The 23898-nt window shown below is 41.0% G+C and overlaps 1 protein-coding gene across 2 annotated transcripts in view; it reads right to left on the bottom strand.

The window, feature by feature from the left end:
* LOC311258340 (1-phosphatidylinositol 4,5-bisphosphate phosphodiesterase gamma-1-like) overlaps positions 1-22783 on the bottom strand; it is a 34325-nt gene extending 11542 nt beyond the window's left edge. The window contains exons 1-13 of one of the 2 annotated variants that reach the window (XM_084354533.1): positions 21488-22783; positions 9450-9599; positions 8544-8637; positions 7266-7313; positions 4683-4767; positions 3478-3558; positions 2766-2800; positions 2329-2401; positions 2151-2246; positions 1941-2059; positions 922-1007; positions 562-682; positions 226-394 (exon numbers count right to left, since the gene is read on the bottom strand). In XM_084354533.1, coding sequence (XP_084210659.1) covers positions 226-394; positions 562-682; positions 922-1007; positions 1941-2059; positions 2151-2246; positions 2329-2401; positions 2766-2800; positions 3478-3558; positions 4683-4767; positions 7266-7313; positions 8544-8637; positions 9450-9599; positions 21488-21758 — 1428 coding nt within the window. In that variant the 5' untranslated portion in view covers positions 21759-22783. Of the gene's footprint in view, positions 1-225; positions 395-561; positions 683-921; positions 1008-1940; positions 2060-2150; positions 2247-2328; positions 2402-2765; positions 2801-3477; positions 3559-4682; positions 4768-7265; positions 7314-8543; positions 8638-9449; positions 9600-21487 lie in introns of those variants that run through there. The other variant, XM_084354534.1, reaches the window with a different exon arrangement.
* Positions 22784-23898: the final 1115 nt, after the last annotated feature.

Genomic DNA, 23898 nt, shown 5'->3' with positions numbered 1-23898 from the left:
GGTGGAAAAACATATTCAGTACTTAGTCACTCAGCAGTAAATCTCATTTTGACCTTAACACATCACACGACATGCAGAAGAATATGTGTAACATTATGAGTTTTAAAGCTGCAATTCTACTCGTTTAAGCTCTGCAGAACTCTGTGGCCGCAGATTCTGTGTGGGCCTCCCATCAGCGATGCTGGCTCAATGCTACGTACTGTATGTGTGTGTTTGTGTGTGTACCTTGATGAGGATCTTCCTGCGGAGCTGGTGGGGTGAGGGGAGCTCCTCGGCGTTGTTGTCGACCGGCTTGGTGAGCAGAAGGTCTCCAAACACCTTCTTAAAGTGTGTGGCCATGTTCCTCTGTTGGACCACGCTGCAGTGGTCCTCGATGGACAAGATGACAGGATACCTGCACAAACACAGCGGCAGGAAGTGAAGAGGTAGGAAATGTATTTTTACTTAAACTGCCGTCTGCAAGTTGTTCCATTTCTAAACAACAGCAATAGTGATGGAGAGGGATAAGACAGACTTTAGACTTTTAAAACCAAACCATGTATTCCTTCTTAACCCACTTACTCAGATGTGACAAAGGCATGTTCTTTGATGGTGTGCAGCACATCCAGGAATTTGATCTTGGAGGTTAAAGTGTGGCCGTGGTAGATGATTGGCAGGTCGTCAGGTCCATCCCAGCAGTCCACTAACAAAAAAAAATACAGATTTTGTTACAAACCTCTCCTGAATCGTATTTCTTCTGAAGACCAGAGCAGAACACAAAACAACACTGCCATTCCTTATGTGGCCAGAGTTTAAGGGTATTGCCAAAGATATCTGAATAAGCAGCTAAATATCCACTTCACAGTAACAGGCTCTGTGGATTTCTTGAATAAACCATTTCATTTTCCTTGTGAGTTAAAGTCAAATATTGGCGACTCTTACGTTCAATGCAGCGGCAGCCCATCCTCAGGCAGCGGGCGTAGGCTTCTAGAGATGATTCACTGGAGAACTGGTCCCCTGTCAGGTAGCTGAGAGAACAAGAACATGGGAACAGCTCAGAACAGCAGTGGAGGAATTCTGACTGAGGAAATGTAACTATTTGCTGTCTTACTGACAGTAAGGTAATAATACATGTGCCTTCAACAGCTGCAACCAATGAGAATTTTCACTACTGTTAAATGTGGTTGGTCAGTTATTTCCATGCTAAAGGTACTATTTGGGATGGCAGCTGACCTGTCCTACAAGTGTTGACTACAAGTTGTCTCCAAGTTGGGAGACTCAAAAAAATCTACTTTTCTTACAAATACCAGCTTTAATCACTTATTCAATAAAATGTTAAGAAAAGACCAAATGCTCAAAAAGCCGAGTTTAAAGGCACACTATGTAGTTTTTGGGAAGACATTTTAATCAGAAGAGAAAAACCTTCATTGATTGATTTTCCTGCTTTAACTAAATAGTTAAACTGTCTTCATTTTCATGACTGAATAAACAAACTGACCTTAAAGGGCAACTCAATTTATACTGTTTTACTTTGTTTATACTGTATGTGGCGGACCCTGCCACCTTCCTAGCTTCAAACAGTGTTCTGGGACCTTATTTTCCTCTGAGAACAGCTTGTCTGAGTTTGCATCATTACCTCATTAATACTGTAAATGTTAAAATTCTGAGTTGGAATTTCTTCTCCAAAACTACATAGTGCCTCTGTTAAGGACTATAGATGGGGGAGTTACAACAGCATATAGAGCTGCTGCTTTCAGCTAGCTGTTTTTACTTCAGTGTTCATGCTAACTGCTAATCAAACCACGCATCATTTCTCGATGTGCAACAAGTAAATAAAACAGATTTGGAATTGTTGGAAGGATAAACTGAACCTTGTTAATAATGCAATACAATACAATAATTAAATCAATGACAAAACGTGACAAGATATGAACATCTGAGACACAACTGTTGAGACTTACGTGTTGTGTGAAGAGGAGATCCAGTACTGAGACAGCGGCCTCTTCATGTCATCAGGAACAACAGTCGACAGTCGAGGGTCATATACAGAGTTCTCTTTGGAGAACAGGAACGTCAGGAACTACAAACAGAACGCAACATGATCAGACTATAAGGCTGGAAAACATCTCTTCAGTTTATTTCAATTTTTGTGCACATTTGTGTCTTTGTACCTCGTCCAGTTGTAGCATGGGCTCAGGCTGCGGTCCCCCTCTAATGTAGCCCATCAGGAACTCTCTGACTCGACTCAGATCTGACGCCCAGGAGTCCTGAGACAAGCCAGATAAAGAAGTGAGCACGAAGCAGTTTTAAGAGAACAGTTTGGTGTTGTGCTGGGCGGTGGATTCGTACCTTCTGGTCCATCTGCAAAAACTTCTGGAAGTCATAGAGGGAGATCTGACAAAGCTCCGGTCTGTCAACATTCCTACAAACACAATGATTTTCAAGATGTCAGACAGAGGAGGAGTGAAAGTTCAAGAAAAGTTCAACTGAATGACACATTAGCATCTGTCTGGCAACTATTCTTATTTAATCTACCTATGCCAGTTCTAATGATGCCATGTTTTAGGTTAATGTCCCATAACGTTAAGCAAAAGGTTTAACATCCATAGAGGCAGGAAACAACAAAGAACCATTAAAATGTCAAAAACAGGTGGAAATGTTTCACTTTCCTGAAAACCAAAACCTTCCTTGGAACACTGGTAAGTTAAACTGGACAGGTAGAAGAACAGGAGTGGGGGACGTGAAAACAAAGGAGTGGAGGTAAAGGTGGAGGTGGAGGGACTCACCGCAGAGGGAAGGAGAGCTCCAGCTGCTCAATAATCTGGGGACAAGAGGGGAGGAACCAGGTGACAGACGGATGGGAGGGAGCCAGGTGAAGCATAAACAGTAAAGGACAAAGTGAGCGTGGTGCGGTGCGACAGCAGAAGTACTCAAATGCAAAACTGAAGACTTTAAACTTTCCTCAACTACATTTCAGATGGAGCTGACTTCTATATGATGGCTGAAGAGGCACATTTTTACATGGAGCCCCTTTAATTCAGGAAATGGAGCAAGATTTTTTTTAACAATGAAATTTTAGAGATAATCTTGTGAATTTAGAAAAACAGGGCAAACATTTTTTTCACAAGTGAACACATTATGCTTCCATGGACTAGCGTCTAGCATCTGACATTTGATTCTTCAGGTCAGATGGAAATAAATGGAAAGCTATAGCTGCCAAGAACATTAAAAAATGCATATACATTCAAAAAATACTTTACAGGCAGAGCATAAATGTGAAGTGGACATGATTTGCAATTAAGGAACTAATATATGGTCCTTTAACTCTGACTGGGACAGTATCGAAACAAGTGCTCATTCCTCTGAAAGTCTGAAAGCATAGCTGGCAATGGAGGATTCTTCCATTGTGACATGACTACCTTCTGTAAGTAAAGGATTTGAGTACTTCTTACAAGATTGTGCAATTGTGTTTGTGAGCAAAACCAAATCAACACTCACACTCTTCTGAGCATCAAACATCAGCGTCCTGTAGAGCTGTGCGAAGTTGGGGTATGACAAGTCGCTCCTGGCCTCCACCTCCTGTGGAAACATAGAGGATGTGAGTTAGTGCGATGCGACACAGCACTGTGGTCCAGTTACAACATCCAGGAGAGGACGTTCAGAGGTGGATGGAAATATAAAATGGGGAAAACACCATTTTCAAATCATTCCTACCTGGTGCCATCAGACTTTATAATGCACACTCCACAACAAACAAATAATTTTTGTGCTTTAAAATATTACTGTAAATAAAACTGCACCTTATCCTCTTACACCTTATGTTCCACTTACCTTTTTGATACCTCAGCATTTTATGTTATTTACCTCAGTATATCTATCTACTTCTGGTGAATTTTGAGATTTTGGGCTATTTTGCTTCTACAACATCTCTTCTTACAGACTAGAGGAAAGAAAATATATATTTAAGCGTCTATTTTAGCTCAGGTTGCTCTTTAAGCAAATGAGTGCATATTATATGGCCTCATTTGCATAATTAAACCATGCATATTAGAAAACTTGTAATACAAAAAATAATTGTCTTAATGTTAATAATCAACTTTGGAAGTCTCATAGTCAGATCTATTATTAATGTCTAAGAACCTTTTGAATCTTGCAATACACGTTTCAAAGCTGTTTTCTCAAAATGAGTTTTCTGTCACTCTCCACAAGTCTCCACTTCAGTAGCACTTTTCATCCAGCTCTATTCCTCTGCATGTTCTGAGGGTTTTTACAGTGTTTTATTCGTGCATCATTCATAAGCTGATTTATAGAACATTTTATTCCTAAAAACGTGGCAAACTTATCGTTTCTTTATTGCTGTTGACATTATTTATGGAGTGATAAAAAGAGATATCTTTAATCTTTAATTTCCCTCTATTAAACCCTTTGACTCCAACATTCCAACAAAATGAAAGAAGCATTTTAAACCTGTTTTTATCCAATTCATTTCATTTATCTGTTCAGATTTCTGGTCCAGGAAATCATTCACAATAGTGTTTTTTAGCTAGATAAAGCCTCATTTGCATATTTAAACATACAGTTTTGAGAAAACTTGTAAAACAAAAAATAAAAGTCTTAATGCAAGAGGTTTCATGGTGATTTCTATTAGTTAGAAATGTTACCATATTCACCTGCAGCGTCTGCCATAAACACTAAAGACTGACCTGTAGCTTGTCTTTGAGAAAGCGCATGTTGGGGACTCTGAAGTTGATCTGAGGCAGCAGAGTTTTCACATCCTTCACTGTGATGCTGAAAAACAAACAAGGAAAGATGCTTTAAAGGAGTTTCTCTTAGAACACACTGAAGACCGGATAATTCCAACAAAGACACAATATTTGACTTGGCACCTTTAGAGACCCGATGATAATGAATGCGTTTTCACCAGGAGATGGCTCTGTGTGGTTTGAAGAGCTCAAGTCTCCAGATTTCTATGCTGAGTGTGAGGAATCATGTAAGGTTTTCATTGTTCAGATTTATTTAGTTTTACTCTTCATCTCATCGCATAATATACCACAACACTTGTTAGAGGAACTATTCAGTGTTGGTTGTGCTCCTTTAGAGGAATGTGTGGCCAATATTAAAAATAGCAAGTATTGTCAGCCTAAGTCTTAAATTAATAAAATTAATGGTTGCTACGCTTTCATATATTTGATTGGTTTGAATCTACAACGTCTTTTTTATATTAGTAAAGTCATGACAGTGCAACAGATTGCTTTTTCATATTACACACAGTTTTCCCAGTTGTTATGGAGTTGCAAATAATACATTTTCTATTTTTCCCTGAGCACGACTTGTCCATGCTGGCTTTAAAGTTGAGCTGATTCCACCTCTTCCTTTTCCATGAAGAAAATGGAAATTTTAATATTTGCTAATCCACAACAACTGTGAAAACTCTCTGATGTGAAAAATCAGTGTGATGTACTGTCATGACTTTACTAAAATATAAGAGACATTACAGATTAAACCAATCATTTGAAGTATTATTACATTTTGAGCATTTACGACTTAGACTGACAGAAATCACAACAAATATAAACTGTGAGAATTCATTTTACAGTAATTCATTTATGTTCAGTATTTAGTTGTAATTTTACAGGAACTGCTTGGCAACTTTTGCTGCCGGACATTTGACCTTTTTGTTTCCGTCAGTGCACAACAGGTGGTGACAGTTTTGTCAAGGTTTTTTTTGTAAAATCTGCACAGAAGTTGTTACAGTTCCTTCTGCAGAGTCGCTGATGTCTTTACCTCTATGTGTCTTTTTTTTTTCAAGGACCAACAGCACATGGATAATCACTTCTGCTGATTAACAAAACACATGCAGCCCTCAGGCGTCAGTGAGGAAGAGAGAAAGGCAGGTAAAGTAAAGTAAAATAAAAATCCAGGTCAATGCTCTGAGGCAGGGAGGATCTTTCGGGGTCAATGACCGCTGTTGATGCCAGGTCTGATTTGTCTCTCCACCCACTTCCCTCTGTCTAGCTACTGTTGCTGCTATTTTCACAGGAGACAGGAAGTTGCCCTCTCCCAGCCCAACGCATCACTTCCTGCCGCTTATCAGGCGGTGGCAGGCTGTTTGTCCTGGAGCGGCTTCCACCCAAACAGAAGCTTATTAATGAGAGCACGAGAGAGAAAAGATAAAGTGTGTGTGTGATATGGATGCATGAGTCTCATGTTGTGGATGTGTGCGTAAGGCTGTGGGGTATGGAAGACCACAAGTGTCACTGAAATAGTAATAAAGCATTAAACTAACTGTACAATAAAAATAAGCATTAATAAATTAGTTCACAAATTATGTGGCCATGTAGCGTCACAAGCTTCACGATATGACTCAATGAGCCATTCGGTCTAATAACATTTGGAAAGTCTAGAAGAGCCGCACGATTAAATTATCTAATCCCCATTCAAGTAAGCCATGTGCTAAACCGGAAGTTAGCCGCCTTGGTAGGCGGATTTAGTGCGCTCGCTGCAGATGACAATAACCAATCAGAGAGCTTGTTACATCAGCTAATTTGCATTGTTTAACCTTGTTTCACCAGCTCAAGGACCAAAGTGTCATGGAAAGGCGAAATGGAGAAGCTAAAATGAGACGCTAAATGACTAAGCTAATGGAATAGCTTATAAGAAAAGGAAAAGCAGCAGGTAAATGGAAATGCAGGTGGAAAAGGAAACTGCACTTTTAAATGCCTGATTAAAATCTGTAATCTTAACTCAGTTTGTGAATCCAGCTAGTTTTTATTTTGTCTTTTTAAACTGCATTTTCAAATAGATTTTTAAATTCCATGATTTATTTATGAATGTATTTTTAAATGATGTACTTATTGACTGTTAAATGTTGTTTTTTTAAATTCCTTCTTAATTTGAAGTATTTATTGATGGATTACTATTTCATTTGTAAATTCTATTTATAATTCCTCTTTTCATTGCCCATTAAAATATCAAATAATGAATTACTTTGTAATTTATTAATAGTCTAATAAATTAATTTGTAAACTAATTTATTAATGCCTATTTCTATTGCACAGTTAGTTAAATGCTTTATTACTATTTCCATGACGCTTGTGGTCCTCCACAGTGGGGGGTTAAGGTCAGAGCAGATGCCTGACAGGCCTCTAACACGCTCTTTGATGACATCTGGATCTGGTTTCACCTCCACGTTACACCTGCTGTGACCGACCAGCCAATGAGCATCCATCACAGGCTGCAGTAACAGCTACGATTGAGTGTTGACATGTTTGTGGTGAGTCACCCACCTGCCCTCATGGTTCCTGTCCATGACCTCAAACTGTTTCCTCAGCCACCTACAGAGGGAGGGCAGAGAGAGAAAACATGAAACTGAGAGGGTGATTATTACAAGAAGCCAAGCTGAACTGAAATTAAATAGAAATCACACGTTTCCTGGAGAACATGAGTGTGATTGTGATGGCTAAAAACACTTTACTGTAAGAAAATCACTAAATGTCCTATGTTACTTGTGTCTTGTATGTTTAAATATGTAGCCATTATGTAGCTAAGAATACACTATTTTGATTTCCCAGGCCAGAAATGTGAACATTAGATAAAAACGGGTTTAACATTCTGGCGTTCTCCAGTCACTAGTGCTCAGACAAAGTTGACAGGATGTCATTTAACACAAACCTACAGACTAGAAGCTTACAGATTCCATAAATACATCCACAAACATTTTATTCTATTTCGTTGAATGAAAAAAAAAACATGCACAGCAGCTGTGGTATCATTAAAGTTTATATTTCCGTACACTTTCTACTTTAAGCAACAAGTTGTAGGTGAGTACCGACAGTCTGAACTGGGTCTTTGTCAAACATGGTGAAAATAAATCCCATTCACGTGATCTGCTCCCCAACAGTTTACACAACTGTCATAAACAGACCAAATTAGCCGTTTCATTTCCTCTGACCGTTTCCAAACTTACATTATGTCAACAACAAAACTGTCCGGCACATCCTCACAACCTCTCTCTGTTCTGCTGCTCACACCACAGAAGCCAAACCTGCCCCCGCACATTCATCTGGGGTAAATATTTTCATCCCAAAACAAATATTTGTCCTGTCCTCCGACCAGCACCTCCCTTTCCCGTCCAGGTAGCTACTTCTTTTGATGTGACCAGATATCACTTCATCACACAAACAGAGGGTGGAGGGACGTGTTACGAGCTTTATAAACACACAAATAAATATTTCAGTGATGCACGTTAACGACTTCACCCAAAACTAATCACTTCCATTATAACTTTGACAAAATAAACTGAGGGGTCCACGTTGAGTATTTTACCAGCAGTTATTCATGTTTGATTACCTGTAACAAGTGATTTTCTGGCATTTTAGCCTCAAAAAATTAGTTAGTCGATTTATTGGCAACAATTTTGATAATCAGCTAATTGTTTCAGCACTAAATGCAAGCTACAAACTAATCGTATTCTGTTTTCAAGCCTGCATCAGGTGAGTTTTTGTCATCGAAGTATTCCTTTCAGTTACTGTGCATGAAGAACAGTCGTACACGTCAACACACACCTGTCTATCTGTTGTGGTGCGGGCGCTCTCTGAGTGTCAGTCATCAGCCAGTTGAGACCAGTGAGCCACATGCTGACCTCCTCCTCACTGAACGCTGCAAAGACACAAAGAAAAACATGATACAGGGAAGAAAAGTCAAAAAATGTTGGACTGAATCCTTTAAATGGCAGAAAAGTCAGCTAGAATTAATGTTTATTTAAAGGTTCAATATGTAAAAACTGTCCGAGTCATAATCAAAACAAATATGGGGCATCATGTCACTGCTGCTAACTGCAGCTGACGGTTGCTAGTTAGCTCAGATAGTAATGCAGCTAGGCGTCCAGAATGGGAGCTTTGATCACTGGGGGGCTAATGTTGTTTATACCACTATCACAGGGGCTTTGGACCAGGACCAGGGCTTAAGAAGCTAATTTAAAGTTTTTGGAGTCTTATTTCTGTAGTTTGTCCATTATATTTAATGAGTTATGATAAGATTGAACTCATCAAAGTAATAAATGAGACAGAGAACCACAGAGATCATTTAAGCCACTTACCTTGGCTGGAAAAGCAACAGGCAACGCACCTGAAATGATGGTGATAAAAAAAACTGTATGCACACTACGGCAAGCACAGTAGGTCAAACTTGATCTACAAAGTCTATAAACTGTGGATTGACAGTTTGGGTAATAATTAATCATGTGCTGGTTTTTCTTGACCCACAATACATATGAAAACATAACTTATAAAGATGCTTTAATCACACAGAAAGTCTTTACTTTGTGGAAATATGTTCTGAAAAAGAAAGGAAATGTAGTGTGACCTCTAATAGACAGGACTGTGAAGAAAATCTCCGAATAAACAGTTAAGTGTGAAAATACAATGGGAATCACAGGAACACACACACATGTGTAGTGTCTACACACTGACCAGCCAGGCTGAGTGTCCTGAGGCGAAACTCTAGACCGTACAGCACGATGAAGCAGTGGGCGGCGTCCAGTTTACGGGCCTCCTCCGGGTAGCGCTCAAAATCACGGGAGCCCTTCCCCAACCGCAGCTCCCGGATCTCCCGTATGTCGACTGGAGGAGGGAGGGGGGGAGGGAGGGAGGGAGGAAGGAAGGAAGGATAGTGTTGCATGAAGACAAATATGCACGACCATAAATCACACTTTGGCACGTTGTTCATTTCCCTGCCAAACACACAGAAATCTGCTGCCGGAGAGCTGAACAAATGTACTGTGTGTACTGTGTGTGCCGTCCACAGAGGCCAAAAACAGACGCACAAACATTTCAGCTGTCGGTGGCAGGATGCTCCGAAAGTCTGCAGAGGTTTTGAGCAGCAGCAGCCAAACTAAGTTTTCCTTCACACTCATCTGAGAAAGAATCCCTCAACCTCACGGCTTAGGAGTGTTGAAACAGCTGAACTGGATCCCTAAAAGACCAAAGTGAAGCCCTACAATTGCCGAGCTACAGTCTGCCTGTGCACCATCATGACTTAGTTTATACTCATTTTATTAATTAAACATGTTTATTGAGGCTGCTTTTACCTGTACCTAGTTTTAGTTTGTGCCTCAGATCTAGAGGGTTGGGAAGTAATGGATCACATGTAATCTGGATAATGAAATCAGATTTAAAAAGTAATTCACTATAATCAGCCCCGATTACATTTGAAAAAAATCTCTTACTTGATTACAGTGATATTGCCAAGGATTACTTGAACATATTTCTGATTTTTTTTTTTAAATATAGCTGTTTGGAGTCTGACATTCAGAGTGTCTAGACAAGTTCTGCACTTACTTTCGGACTCAATCAGCAACACCACGCTGGACACTGGAGCTGACAGATCCATTAATTGTTTTTTATTGATATGAGTTTATAATGAGTTTATATTCCTTTTTATTTGCACTGAAAATATGATTACGTGCTCCTCTGGTGTTACATGAGCAAAGATTAAAAAACAGCAGCAACAAAACAAACAGATGAATCTATAAGTAATATAACTGAAAATACTGTTAATACACATTTTCTTTACACTGGAAGTTGAGATGTTTCAAGAGAAAAATAGCATTTTATTACATGATGTGTATGAGTGTCTATTTGGTATGTTGTAAGCATGCAAACCTCTTGTATCTTCTCATCTCTTGTCATGGTATCACTTCATTAACTTGAACGTGTTTGTTTGGAGCTCTGATAAAGACCCAATGGTCGAAACATGTTGGCTTTTTTTAATTTAATATAATACTTATAATAATTATCAGTCATCTATTTGTGTGTCTACATGTTACTGTATGTGTCAGTATGTGTTCAAGGCAAGCTGTTCAAACAAACTGCCCCTGGTGGGATTAATAAGGTTGTGTGAATCTGAATCTGAATTATCAGGCTAACATTTAATAACTAACACTGAACACAAATTACAGCTGAAGCTGAAGGGAGAGTCAGTAGTTTAACTAATGAAAACAAACTGGATGAGTAAAAGTGGCCCAATAAGAACCTGGAACTCATCCAGCTGTCATTAAAGTAGCTCTATATATACATGCAGTACATACACAGTATATATTTGTTTTTGTGAGTCATCAGTTATCAGTCATTGTGTGTTCAGTGGAGCTGACTGAAGCCCTGTTAGTGTCAGTCACACCACTGGAGGAGAGGAGGATCTGATCTACTGGAATACAGCTCAACTGTGTGTTTCCTTCCAAATGGTACAAAATACATCCCAAAACAAATTAAACAGAAAATACTCAAAACAGATTCAGTAGTGTGCAGTTTTTTTTCAAAGATGTAAATTCAGGATTTAAAATCTGCATTTGTGTCCGGGTTTGTCCACTTATTTCTACATTTAATAAATAATCCATGATATGAAGAGTTATTCAGAGCTCATTTAGCAGCAGAAGGGTTAACATCATCAGGCTCAGGTCTGCTTTCAGTCCCTAGAGTCAAAACTAGACATGGAGAAGCAGCGTTCAGTTATTATGCGCCACACATCTGGAACAAACTCCCAGAAAACTGCAGGTCTGCTCCGACTCTCACCTCTTTTAAATCAAGGCTGAAGACCTTTCTGTTTGCCACAGCCTTTCACTGAAGCAATTTTAAGACTTTGAACTGCACTGTGACTTTTATTTTTTCTCTGTGATATTTTAGCCTACTTTCCTATTTCTTAACTTGTTTTAATGTTTCGTTTAAATGTCTATTTCTTAACTTGTTTTAATGTTTAGTTTAAATGTCTATTTCTTAACTTGTTTTAATGATTTGTTTTAATGTATTTTAAATGCTTTTACTGTAATTGTATGCGCCTGTAAAGCACTTTGAGTTGCCTTGTGTCTGAATTGTGCTATACAAATAAACTTGCCTTGCCTTAACAGAGTGGCGAGTCAGGCGACTGACCACAGAGTATGACGTAAACTCTGGACTCCACTTTGACACTTGCAGCAGTCGACACACCCACAAAGAAAACCCCGGCTTATTGACTTAGCAGATGTCTTGTGCAAACACACAAACATACACTCATGGATGCCGTGCCATTCACACACCAAACACAAGCCTACTACAACACACACACACACACACACACACACACACACACACACACACACACACACACACACACACACACACACACACACACACACACACACACACACACACACACACACACACACACAATTGAAGAGAAAGTGAGTCCTTTAAGCCTGGTGCTGTTCTCAACTACAGAGAAACTACAGAGGAATAAAGTGGAGCTTATAGAGCCTTTTATCGTTTGATATCAAACCTCCCACTAGGACGAAGTTATGTCCAACAGGTAGACAAAGAACAATCCGAGCCTGTTGCTGCTCTTTATCAGGGCCAAAGCGAGCCAAGAAACCTGGTTCCTATCTGAGCCTCCTGCATGTGGAGATGACAGGGAGCACATTTGGCATGAGATTAAGAGAGGTCCATTATTCTCAGATGTAAATGTGTCCATACTTCAGTGGGAGCGGGTTCAGAGCTGGAAGCAGCAGAAGAACACATAAGTGAGTTCTTACCCACAGATGACCTGCTCTGATTTAAAGTTTCAAGGAGAATACTGCAACACATCCTGCAAATCCCAGTTCATTCATGTCGCACAGCACAACTGCCTGATGATGATATTCTTTAATGTTCTTATTGTCATCAACTCCCAACAAGAAACAAGCAACACCTAAAGTTTAAATTAACATATTCACGATGAAGTATCATCTGTATATCGAAGCCTGATCCATTTTCCTCCTCTGTGCCAGAAACTATTACAGACACATCACGAAGCCACACTGTTGCACTGGATAATAATAACACCAGCCTTATTCTTTAATCCGTCAGAAAAAACCTGCAGTGGACCGTTTGACCACAAACCATCTTTAGAAAAGCTGCAAAGCATCTGGACCAAACTTTCATTTCAAACTGCAGATGACTTGCTGACTTCACAAAGTGAGGAACCTCTGAAGCTTTAAGCCAAAGAGAGACTTGCTTTTAACTACAGTACGTGTGTGCAAATGATAGTTGCCTCACGTATCCTGTGGCCCTTCGGAGCATTGGTTGTGCTCGTCTGTGAGAACCAATACAGACATGAACAGCAGGGGCAGCCATCAGTGAAGTGAAACACACTCACATTGTCCCAGTTTGTTTGATTTAGAGGCCTTAAATTCCACCTATGATAGCACCGCTGTCACCTTTTCTGCCGTAATCTCAAAATTAACAAATAAAAGTAACTTCCTCAAGTGCTGCCAAGGTTATTGTTTATATCAGTGTTTCTGTAGTCGATTATCAAGGCCGATATTCAGCATTTTTCCCAAATATGAGTATCTGTGATTTTTCAGATTGCAGGTAAAATAAACAAATTTAAATTAAATTAAAAAAAACTTTATTTGTCCCCAGGGGGCAATTAAAGGCACGGGGAGTAGTTGTACACAGACACAAAACAAGTCAGATAGAATAAAATAGAAAAAATAACTAAAAAAGATATTTACAGTATTTACAAGAGGTTCAAAGTAACATTGAGGCAGGTTGGGGGATGGGAGTTTAGGAGCTGAACAGCCTTGGGAACAAAGGTTGATAAATAAAAAGGTTGAAAAAGTGTGCTACTTTGGCTCTGATGCAACATTCTCTCACACAATGTCCCTCCTACAACACTATATGATTAGTTACACATCACAATTAATTAATAAGTAACCCACAAACACTGAACAATCTGACCCACCAACAAGCAGCAGAAACTGGACTGGCAGCATTTTGCCTGTTAAGGGTTGAATGACCTGATGATTTAAGTGCAATGTTTGTCCTTTTTATTTGTTCTTTCGTTTGTGTGGTTTAATTTATATTTAATTTGTGTGAAAATGATGAATTAAAAGTTATTTGCTCTGGTGTAAAAAAGGTGTACTCACATTATTATGCCACCATATTATCATTACATCAGTGCCAGGACATGTTCCAACAAAAGTAGTTATTGTGACAGGAGTAGATGCTGTCAGCTGTTTGTTTATAAAGCTGCACATTAGCTTTAGCAAAGCAGCAACTATGTGTGTGTGTGTGTGTGTGTGTGTGTGTGTGTGTGTGTGTGTGTGTGTGCGTGTGTATGTGTGTGTGTGTGTGTGTGTGTGTGTGTGTGTGTGTGTGTGTGTGTGTGTGTGTGTGTGTGTGTGTGTGTGCGTGTGGTATAAAAGCAAGTATATCTCCAGCCTTCAACTCTATTAGGCTTTGGTAAATGATTTATCAGTATTTACAGCCTCTAATCTCAACTCTCTAAACCAACTAAAAGTGTTTACTCTGATTCTTGTTTACTCATATTCTGATCAAATATTTCCTGACCTAACTCTCCAGTTGTGTAGCCTGACAAAAAAATTCTCAACATTCAGTTCAAACTACTTGTTTTTCAAGACATTCGACCGCGTATCATGAGCTGACTCAACAAGTAAATTGAGCCTTGTGTTTGAAAATTAAGCTGCTGTTTTCTTGGTAGTTTTAGACTGTAGCTTTTTAACGGCCATTTTGTCTCGAACATCGAGGCGAAATTTTGTTAAATACAAAAAATGTTCATGTACATTCGTGCTCATGTTCAGTTCCAGTACGTGGCCTTGAAACTCAGATATCAGACCATTTCAAACAATTTCCAGTCATAATCGACCTTTTAGTTCTGAACAAAGTGCCTCACGGTCAAAGTTGACTCATTTTCCTTCCAAACTACTAAAAAATCCCCAAAACCTGCTGTTTGTTTTTCTCTGCTCTCTCCCTTTATTACTTCCTGCCATTTAGTCTGAACGCTGGACAATCGGGCAAACAGATGCACGGCTCGCTAAACGTCACACTTCACTCACCATGACTGTGTTAACACCCTGCCTCACTCCACAACACACACACACACCGATAGGTAAGGAGAGTACACACACACACACACACACACACCGATAGGTAAGGAGGGTACACACACACACACACAGACAGTCAGACAGACAGACAGACAGACAGACAGACAGACAGACAGACAGACAGACAGACAGACAGACAGACAGACAGACACACACACACACACACACACACACACACACACACACAGCAGATATGCTCTGATGTAAACTTTGATGAACGTAACAGGAGGGAGACAACTGGAGACACATCAGAGTATCAGGTACTATCAACAGGCCATATCATCGAGCGTTTCATCATCAGAGAAGCTCACAAACTAACCGTCTTTCTCTTAAGTCAGTTCTCAGAGCTGAACATTCACTGTTTGCACAGTTTACACTGCTAACCTGAAACCACCAGCCGTAGATAATTGCAGAGCACTTCCTGGTACAGCTGGTGACATCACTCCCTACCAGATGGCAGAAGTCTACATGGAGATTATAAATTACAGGGAAGTTAACGATGGGAGACAGGAATGAAACACGAGAGGGACGGTTATAAAATGGATAAACGAATGGAGAGATGGGATGTAGTGTGACAGTACAGCTGTCATTTTTTATTCAGTAATTAAAGAATTGATAAGGCCCTTAAAGGACCATATAAAGAACTTATACAATGTAAGATATACTTTTTATTGCGAATACTGTTTTCAAATATATGATATTTTAATTTGCGGCACTACAGCACACAGCTACAAAAAATAACAGCCATAACTCACAGAGGACACAAACTGCTGTTGCCAATGCAGAGCCGGCTGCAGGATGATGCAGTGAAGTGTTCCACGATGATCAGTACTTAATGTTTCATTAGGCTACTAATCAAAACTCTGGCTTAGTTGAAGTTTCTAGACAATTAGGACAGGATTCAGGACAACTGCTTGTAATTCTGGACCGTCCCAGAATGTCTGGTCAGTGTAACCTAAACATACATGTAGGTGGTTTTAAGAGTTTAAAGAAAGTAGAAATGGTCTCCTTTTTACTGAAAATAAAGTCTCAGAATTTCATTCTGTTTGGAATGAAAATTAATGGAAACCAATGGCTGCCTAAACAGGAGGAAAAGTAATTAATACTAATTAATTAATATTTATAATACATTTTAAAAAAACAGCTACTGCAAAGGCGACGTTATGACGGTTTTGAATTTAAAAAATATAGTCATTGTATCCTTTTCTTAACGACAGACGCCTGAATTCATGAATAAAAATTATTTTAGCGTTGTGTTTTGACTCTTGTGTTTTACTGTTCACTGCCACTGTGACCACCACACCCCCTGTCCACAATTTCACCCATCCTCATCTATTCACCTGAGTTAAGGTGGTCCTGACAAGTCTCCTTTTTCAGTTGTGTGAATAATGGCTGTTCTCTCTCAGCAGCACAAAAGTTTTGAGAATTGTGTTTCGTATATGAGCTTTACCTAAGGTCCAGTGTTCACCTGAAACTAAGAATCGTTGTGTCATCGTTACCTTAGAATGAGCCTTTTATATGTAGAGAGGGAGCAGGTCCTTCCATGTTTCTACAATAGCCCAGAATGGACAAACCAAACACTGGCTCTAGAGAGGGCCTTTTGTGTTTTAGTGTTTTAAGCAGCCACCGTTGACACTGTAATGCTGTATCCAGGAATATGTGTATGTATATTCAGGAAAAAACATTTTTTAAATCCTCATTATAAGAATATTGTGATGATGATGGAACAAAAAAGGTGGAACTCAAAATGTGAATGCAGCAACTGGACAATCTAGTGCGAGCCACCACGTGGTAACTCCACCTTCAGTTATTTCAATGAGGGAAGCGGTTTCAACCACTGCGATTGCCGCCCACGTGAATGTGTACAGATTTTGCTCTGGCGCGCACAGTTCACCGTGCTGAACTTCAAGGGGGTGGGCATAATGGAATTGCTGACATCACATGTCAGAAGCAACAACATGGAGGAGCTGAGAACGTTGGTCTGAGTACCCGAGCTGTACAACACGGCACTAGCCACGTGTAAGGACAACTGGATGAAAAACTGGGCATGGGGCAACATTTCTACCAAACTACAGACCTGTATTTTTTCCCCTAACTTTATTGTACATGTACATGTTCAGATACAGCAAGCAGCTGCTTTTAAAAACAGAACCACTGACGGACCAACAAACACTGCAAAACTTAAACAACTTAAACCAACTATGCGTTCAGCATCTAGGACAGTAATGGCTTTCCTTGGAGCTAACAGTGCAGCAGAAAGGCTGCTCGCCACTGATGGAGACATGACGTTGGTAACAATAAACATACTGTATATATATTGAGGGGTATTCAGTTGGTTGCAATCTTCTACCTCACAGCTAGATCCCACTAAATCTTTCACACTGGACCTTTAATAAAGTGTTTGTTTTACAAAACAGGGTTTATTTCAAGTTATTTTAAATCTAGATATGTTTTCAACATTTTCAGCCGAGTTTAACCAAACTTTGGTTAACCCTAATTGAGCTTTAAATGACTCCTCATTTGTGTAAACCACCTCGAGTATCTCAGGCATCCAGCACCTCATTTGTGGTCCATGTCTGTGCTTCCTGCAGAAGATGCTGGATCTTTTGTTTTCATGCAGCCAGCCAGTCCTTCAATCTGAAACGGGAAGCGAGACACTCCCTGATAACCCCACACTTCCTGTGCCTCAGGATTTAATACCTACACTGTTTGCCAAGGCGCTCATCTCAAAGAAAAACACTGATTTCAAGTGTGTGTGTAGCAAAGCTCAGGGAGAAACTTTATTTTAAAGCAAACAGTAGGGAAAAAAAGTATCAGGCAAAAAAAACAAAGGAAGGAAAAGCAGGAGAGAAGGGGGAGGAGAGGGGAGACAGAGTGGAGGGGTCACTGAGATTAATGTGAGTGAGATTACTAAGAACAAAAGAGCAAAGCATCAGATCAATGACCTTGAAATTCAAAAAGAAAGTGAAAGAAAATGGAGTGAAAAAGTGAAATGGGAGGTCAGAGAAAATGAGAGGGGTGTTGAGGTCAATGTTTGTGAGGAGGAAAGTGGGAGAGGACAGCTGGAGGAGGAAAATGGAGAGGCGAAGGAGGAGGAGGAGGAGGAGAGATAGAGCTGTGGGAGATAAAGTGGAGGAGAGACCCGCTGAGTTCCTGGAATGTACTGGTGGGTTTGTCTGGAGGGAGGTTGTTTGTAAAGGGGCGTTTATGGGTTATGAAAGTGTGTGTGTGTATGTGTGTTTGTGTGAAAGCAGTGTTTCCACCAGTGTGTAGATTTGGTCTGAACGAGCTGTGTAGGTGTTCGCTGTGGTTCATGAATGCTCAGACTCCATAGCTGTTGTCCCTTGGATTAGCGAAGGCACTGCTCATGTGGTTTATGATAATGGATAAATAATTGACGAGGCTCCCTGAGCAGAAACAACACCTGCATGTGTGCAGCAGCCACAGAGCCAACAGCACTGTGACTACTTTAAAACACACGCAAAAAGTGCTGCAACAAACCATTTTCATTGTCGATTATTCTCTATTAATCAATCTGTTGTTTGGTTTTTATTTTATTTTATTTTTTTATTATACTATTTTAATCCCACAAGGGGAAATTCTTTTTAAATTCTTTTTTAAAATGTAGATCAGTGTTTCCTAAAGCATGAGATCAAAAGTCGACAACCCAAAGATATTCAGTGTACTGTCACAGAGGAGAGAAACCAGAAAATATTCACATTTAAGAAGCAGGAGCATTTTTTGTACAAATTCTTCAAAAATGTATAATTGCAGCTCTACATGGGTTATGGTGAGTTTTAGGACTACTGTTGCATTCCCTCGCAATACTTTTTTCCTTCCGCTCCTTCTGAGCCGCGACCTCTTCAAACTCTCTGCTGGTCTTCTGCTGGTCTTGTCAGGGTCACTCATCGTCCGGAGCTGCTCTTCACTGTCAGAGTGTCTCTGGGCTCGTTAGGTAGAGCGGACAGGCTGGACCCGGCCCTCCGCTGCAGCAGGGCTGTCCTGCCACTACTCCGCCACCCAGCCTGTACACTCTACCTAACGAACCCAGAGACACTGCAGCTGCAACAGCCAAAGTGTCAGTGTGTTTACTGGCGGAGCAACTACGACTTATAATCCGATGCATCAGCTCCACTGCTGGCTGTTTTTGGAACATGCCACAGGTTCATTGTTAACAGGTGATAGTATCATGAGTGGTTATAGTTCACATGTCCACTAACAAGGATGGGGTGAGGTTCACCACTTTGTCAAACACAGTATGTATAGACAGACTGTATAAAGGATGTTACTTCACGAGCTCAGGAACACTTAGTAAAACTGCTGTCTGTAAACACAGTTCGTTTTAACACAGCATCCTGACTTTTTTGGGATCCGTGTAAAATGTGATTTTTTTGGAAGTTATGGCACCAAGAATCACCTTCAGCGAGGTGATGGGAACAAACCTGACAGACTTCTCAGTAAACCATTTCTATCTTATGTGGGAGGAGTCTTTTTTTTTTATAGCGTGCTACCATAAAGTCTGAGAGTAAGAATAACACATGGCAGACAGAAGGAAACTCTATCATGCCAGTTGTGAATACCATAACTTTTCTCTGTAACAAATCCTCCCCCAGGCCACAAAATCCAGGACGCAGACAATAGCCTCCACACCCCAGACAGGCAGAATGGTTCTCCAGCGGCACGACAACAGCCTGCTGCTTCAAGTACACCGCTAACACTTGACTCCACTCCAGTCAGTCAGTCAGTCAACCAGTCAGTCAGTGTGTCAGGCAGACAAATAGGAAGCTCAGGGCAGGGCGAGGTCTCTGGATCCATGTGGCAGCAGGCTGCATGCTTTTCTGTCTGGAGGGTTACGCTGAGGCTGACATTAAGGAAGCAGAGGTCACAGGATCGTGATGCGTCTGTCCGCTGAGGAGGCCGGGACAGCACCTCAGCTGCAAGTTCAGTCATGATGGGAGGAGGGAGGGAGGTGGCCTACCACAGCAACATGTCTCAAGCAGCAGGCGTGCAGAGGAAAAGATCAAAACAAACCTGCAAACCTGTCTGTCTACAGGCTCAGTTCACCCAAACTACAAAAACATACAATTCAAGAGGTACACAGACATGGAGAGGTTTGGTGTGAGGTGCCGAGGAGCTAAGGAACACTAATCTTTGAAATGATATCCGAGTTTCAGTACCAATATCAAAACAAGAACTTTCTGAATGTTCAGTCTAATCGCCAGAATTGGCCGCAAAAAAGAACCAAACAGATATTGCTGAAAAGACACTGGAACATCTCCAGTCCTGTTTGTGTCAACCAAAGCAGGTATTTTAAGCCAAAACATGTTCCTCATTCATCTCCATGATTCTGGGGAGACGGCAGAAGTTTAAGGGACCGATCTTTCTTTACTACAGCAACCTGCTTTGATGCAGGGATGACCAGGGGACGGTTATTTTAAGGGTCAGAGGTCAAAAGGTTGAGAACTTTAAAACATGCACACAGAGCAGAAAAAACTCTCTGGTGTTTTACTTCAGTATTTGTCAGCAGGTTCTCATTCTTGAAGCCGACACTTCAGCATCTTCTGATACAGGCTCTGTGACCGGTGCACAATATAAATGAAGCCAAGAAGACACAAAGTGTATAAAGTGCATGTGACTGAGGCACTGTCTGTTCATGTACTGTAGATGACATCCCGTCTTTAATGCATGAACAGATTATGACCTCATGGCTCCTGGTGGCAAACATTTTAAAGCTGCTGACCCCCTACGACAAAGGAGCAAGACTCCAGATCTCTTTGTGGTCGTTTTGCACCGTTGCAGTAATTTTGTATCTCTTTGTAGTAATTCTGTCAATTTGTAGTTCTTCAGCATCTTTTTGCAGTTGTGTTGTTTCAGATATTGTGTGTCTTTGTACTTGTTTTGAGTCTCATTGTAGCCAATTTTGAGTCTTTTTGTAGATGTTTTGTATTTTTGTGTAGTTATGAGGCCCTGTTGTAACTCTTTGTGGCCTTGTTGTGTTCCTTTGTAACATCTCTAATTGTTTTGTGTCTTTTAGTAGTTAGTTTGTGTCTCTTTGTAGCCCTTTGTGTCGTTTTGTGGTCGTTTTACATTTACGCAGGACTCTCAGGTGCCTCTGTTGGTTCAGGAACTGCAGCTGAACTTCAGTATTTAGTTCACGTTGCAGATGAAGAGAGACTGACTGATGTCTAAAGCCTCCTGCCACATCAGACACACTGACACTCACTGATATTATATTAAAAACAACAGCACACTCCAAAATATGATCAGAAACTATAAAGCAGCTGTTTGCTGTTCTGATTTAAATCTCTTCAACAATGTTACTCCATTTTGCTGAAACTTAACAGCAGCCTCAGGATGACGTGTAGCTGTAACATGAAGGGGAACGATGGACTGGATTTGGTTGACAGATACTCAACAAAAGATAAGGACACCACAACTTTTAACTGCACTCTGAAACAGCAGTCCCTTCATACAGAGGCTCTCTTAGAGGATCTGAGGGCACAAGCTGAGGGGCCCGAGAGGACAGGGGGCCCCTGGGCCTGTACCCACTAGGCTCACTCAGTAATCATTTCATGATTTTATGGCAATACTCACGCTCTCCTTCCATCTTGTCAGGGTTTCGGCTCCACACTATCTGCCGCATGTCCTGCTTTATCTGGAATGTTCTCCTCTCGGGCCGCTGGGACTTCTTTTGGTAGAAGACTGTCATCACTGTCCCCATCTCCAGGCTGTGGAGGATGCGGGGACCGGCCTCTGTCCAGTCGAGCATTCTTGAGGCCGTGACCGGACCAGCAGCCCCTGCGGCTCCACCGGCGGCCTCCTCTGCCCAGCCATTGAGGCAGCCGCTGAACCTGGCTGCACACATCTTCACTGCATAGCTACAAGGAAACCCTGCGGAAATCTGTGCTGGTTTCTGGGTGAGGATGCTCGTCCTTTAATCGCTCACTGAATGTACCAGTTATCCAACATGTCCAAACCACTGGTGCAAAGAAGAAATCTTGTGCCACTCACAGCTGGAAAAGGGTTTAAGTGCCAGTTTCACATTAAAACACAAGCTGAGAGAGTTGAGAGCTGAAACTCTGACACGTCTGAGATGTGAATTATCCTCTGCTCCTCTGGAGGGGGAGTGTATCCCTCCGTTATCCTTTCCAGATGCTTCTGGCAGCACATCAGCGAAATCCACTTGGACTGAGCTCTCATCACCACTGGACTCAGGTTTCCACCCTTTATGTGTCCTCCTGCCAGTCCTCCAGCCCAGGACAGCAGAGGCAGCTCAGTCCTGCGTCGTCGCCTCCTGCCGCCGCTCTCTGCTCCTGCTGCCGGGGCGGTGAAGGAGATGCGCCTGCCCCACTTCTGCCTTTAAAATGAAGTCAGTGCGAGCGACAATGACGCCGAGTTATGTAACGACGAGTCGGACAAATGCCCGGAGGTGGGTGCAGCAGGGCGGCGGAGAGGAGGACGGGCACCGGCGGGCGAGACGGAGAGACGCGCGGACGGGAGAGCACGGAGCGGCCGCGGGGAGAACCATGTGCGCTCCCATCCGCCAAACCATTCTGCTCTCCCCTCACACACGGCTCGTCTCCGGGCACGTCACACCGCCGACAGGATTCATTATCCTCCGCAGTCAGCGGTGTGTAGTCACCGTCCAGAGGCGTGCGGGGCGGCGGTGAGACGCGGTGAACGGCCCCAGTTTCTCCTCGCTGCTCCTCGGCCAGGATCTGCCTGCGCGTCCCCTCAGCTCCAACGCCAGAGGTCTTGAGAGGAAATTAGGGCTAGCAGACCGGAAAAGCTTGATCAGATTTTTTTCCCTTTCTGTGCTGTAGTATATCTGAGGGAGGATGAGGGGAGTGAAGAGTTGGAGCGAGGAGGAGGAGGAGGAGGAGGAAGGAGAGGAGGCAGAGAGCAGAGCGACCTCCGCGGGTCTCCAGGAGCTCTGCAGCCACACGGGAAGCTTCATTTCTCCAAACACGCGTTTACCCGAGTCCAGTCACTGAGGTCAAGTGTGGTTCAAGAAGTGTGGCTCAAGTGTCAAAGGTCACCACATGTCAGAGAGTCATGAGCTGCAGCAGTACATCATCAAACTACAGAGACTTAGTTTAGTTTAGATGGTCCCTGTTTAGTGCTGGGTTACAGTTATTATATCAACAAATGTTATTATTATTATAAAAATTAGAAAAATAAGATAAAGATGAAAAAAATATATTAAAAAATCTTAAAAAATAAGTTTTACACTAAATAATAAATAAATAATATATAATATAAAATAAACAAATTAATAATAATAACAATAATGTTTATTCTGACAATTGTATAAAAAAAACTTACAGGACAGCTTGTTGACCATAGAAAAATACTTAAAAACACTTAAAAAATAAGTGCTCAGTGATATTTTTCAAACCTATCAATATTCCATAGTTACATAAATCTGATGCTGAGCTGTCAAATTTCTGAATCTCTCCAAATATAATAAATTGTTGTCATCAGGCCTGATGGTTGCAGCTTTGTGAGGAACGATGAAATGCTAAAGAGAATGTTGGAGAGGAAACTTTTTCATGAAAAATCTGTCAGTGAGTATAAAGTATTTCAGTCTGTCAGACACTTAAAGGTGCTATTTGTAAGAAAAGTAGAGTTTGGCTGTGGGAATTGACATTGTTTAATGATTTTTAAAGCATTTTATAGATAAAAACAAGTCTTACTCAAAAATATCAAATAATGGCTAAAGTGATTATAAAAGTAACCCTAACCCTCCTTTAATTTATAACTATTTGCCCTTTTTCACTCCCTTCCATGTCTTCCAAGAGCGCTGGTTAACTTGCAGATGACGATCAGATGCATCTTAGAAAATACAATCAATAAACCATATTCAGTACTTAGAACTAGCTTCATCTCCATCAGCTACATTAAACTGCTGTTTACATATTAATTGCATAACAAATAAAGAACGATAATACGTCTGTAACAGTAAAATGAAGTAAAGCAGGAGTTTTACTTGTAACTATTGTATT

The sequence above is a fragment of the Pagrus pagrus genome (assembly GCF_965226575.1).
Source record: "Pagrus pagrus genome assembly, chromosome: 6".
Taxonomy (NCBI): domain Eukaryota; kingdom Metazoa; phylum Chordata; class Actinopteri; order Spariformes; family Sparidae; genus Pagrus; species Pagrus pagrus.
The sequence above is the reverse complement of the archived record's forward strand: the minus strand, read 5'-3'. Positions and strand labels throughout refer to the sequence as shown.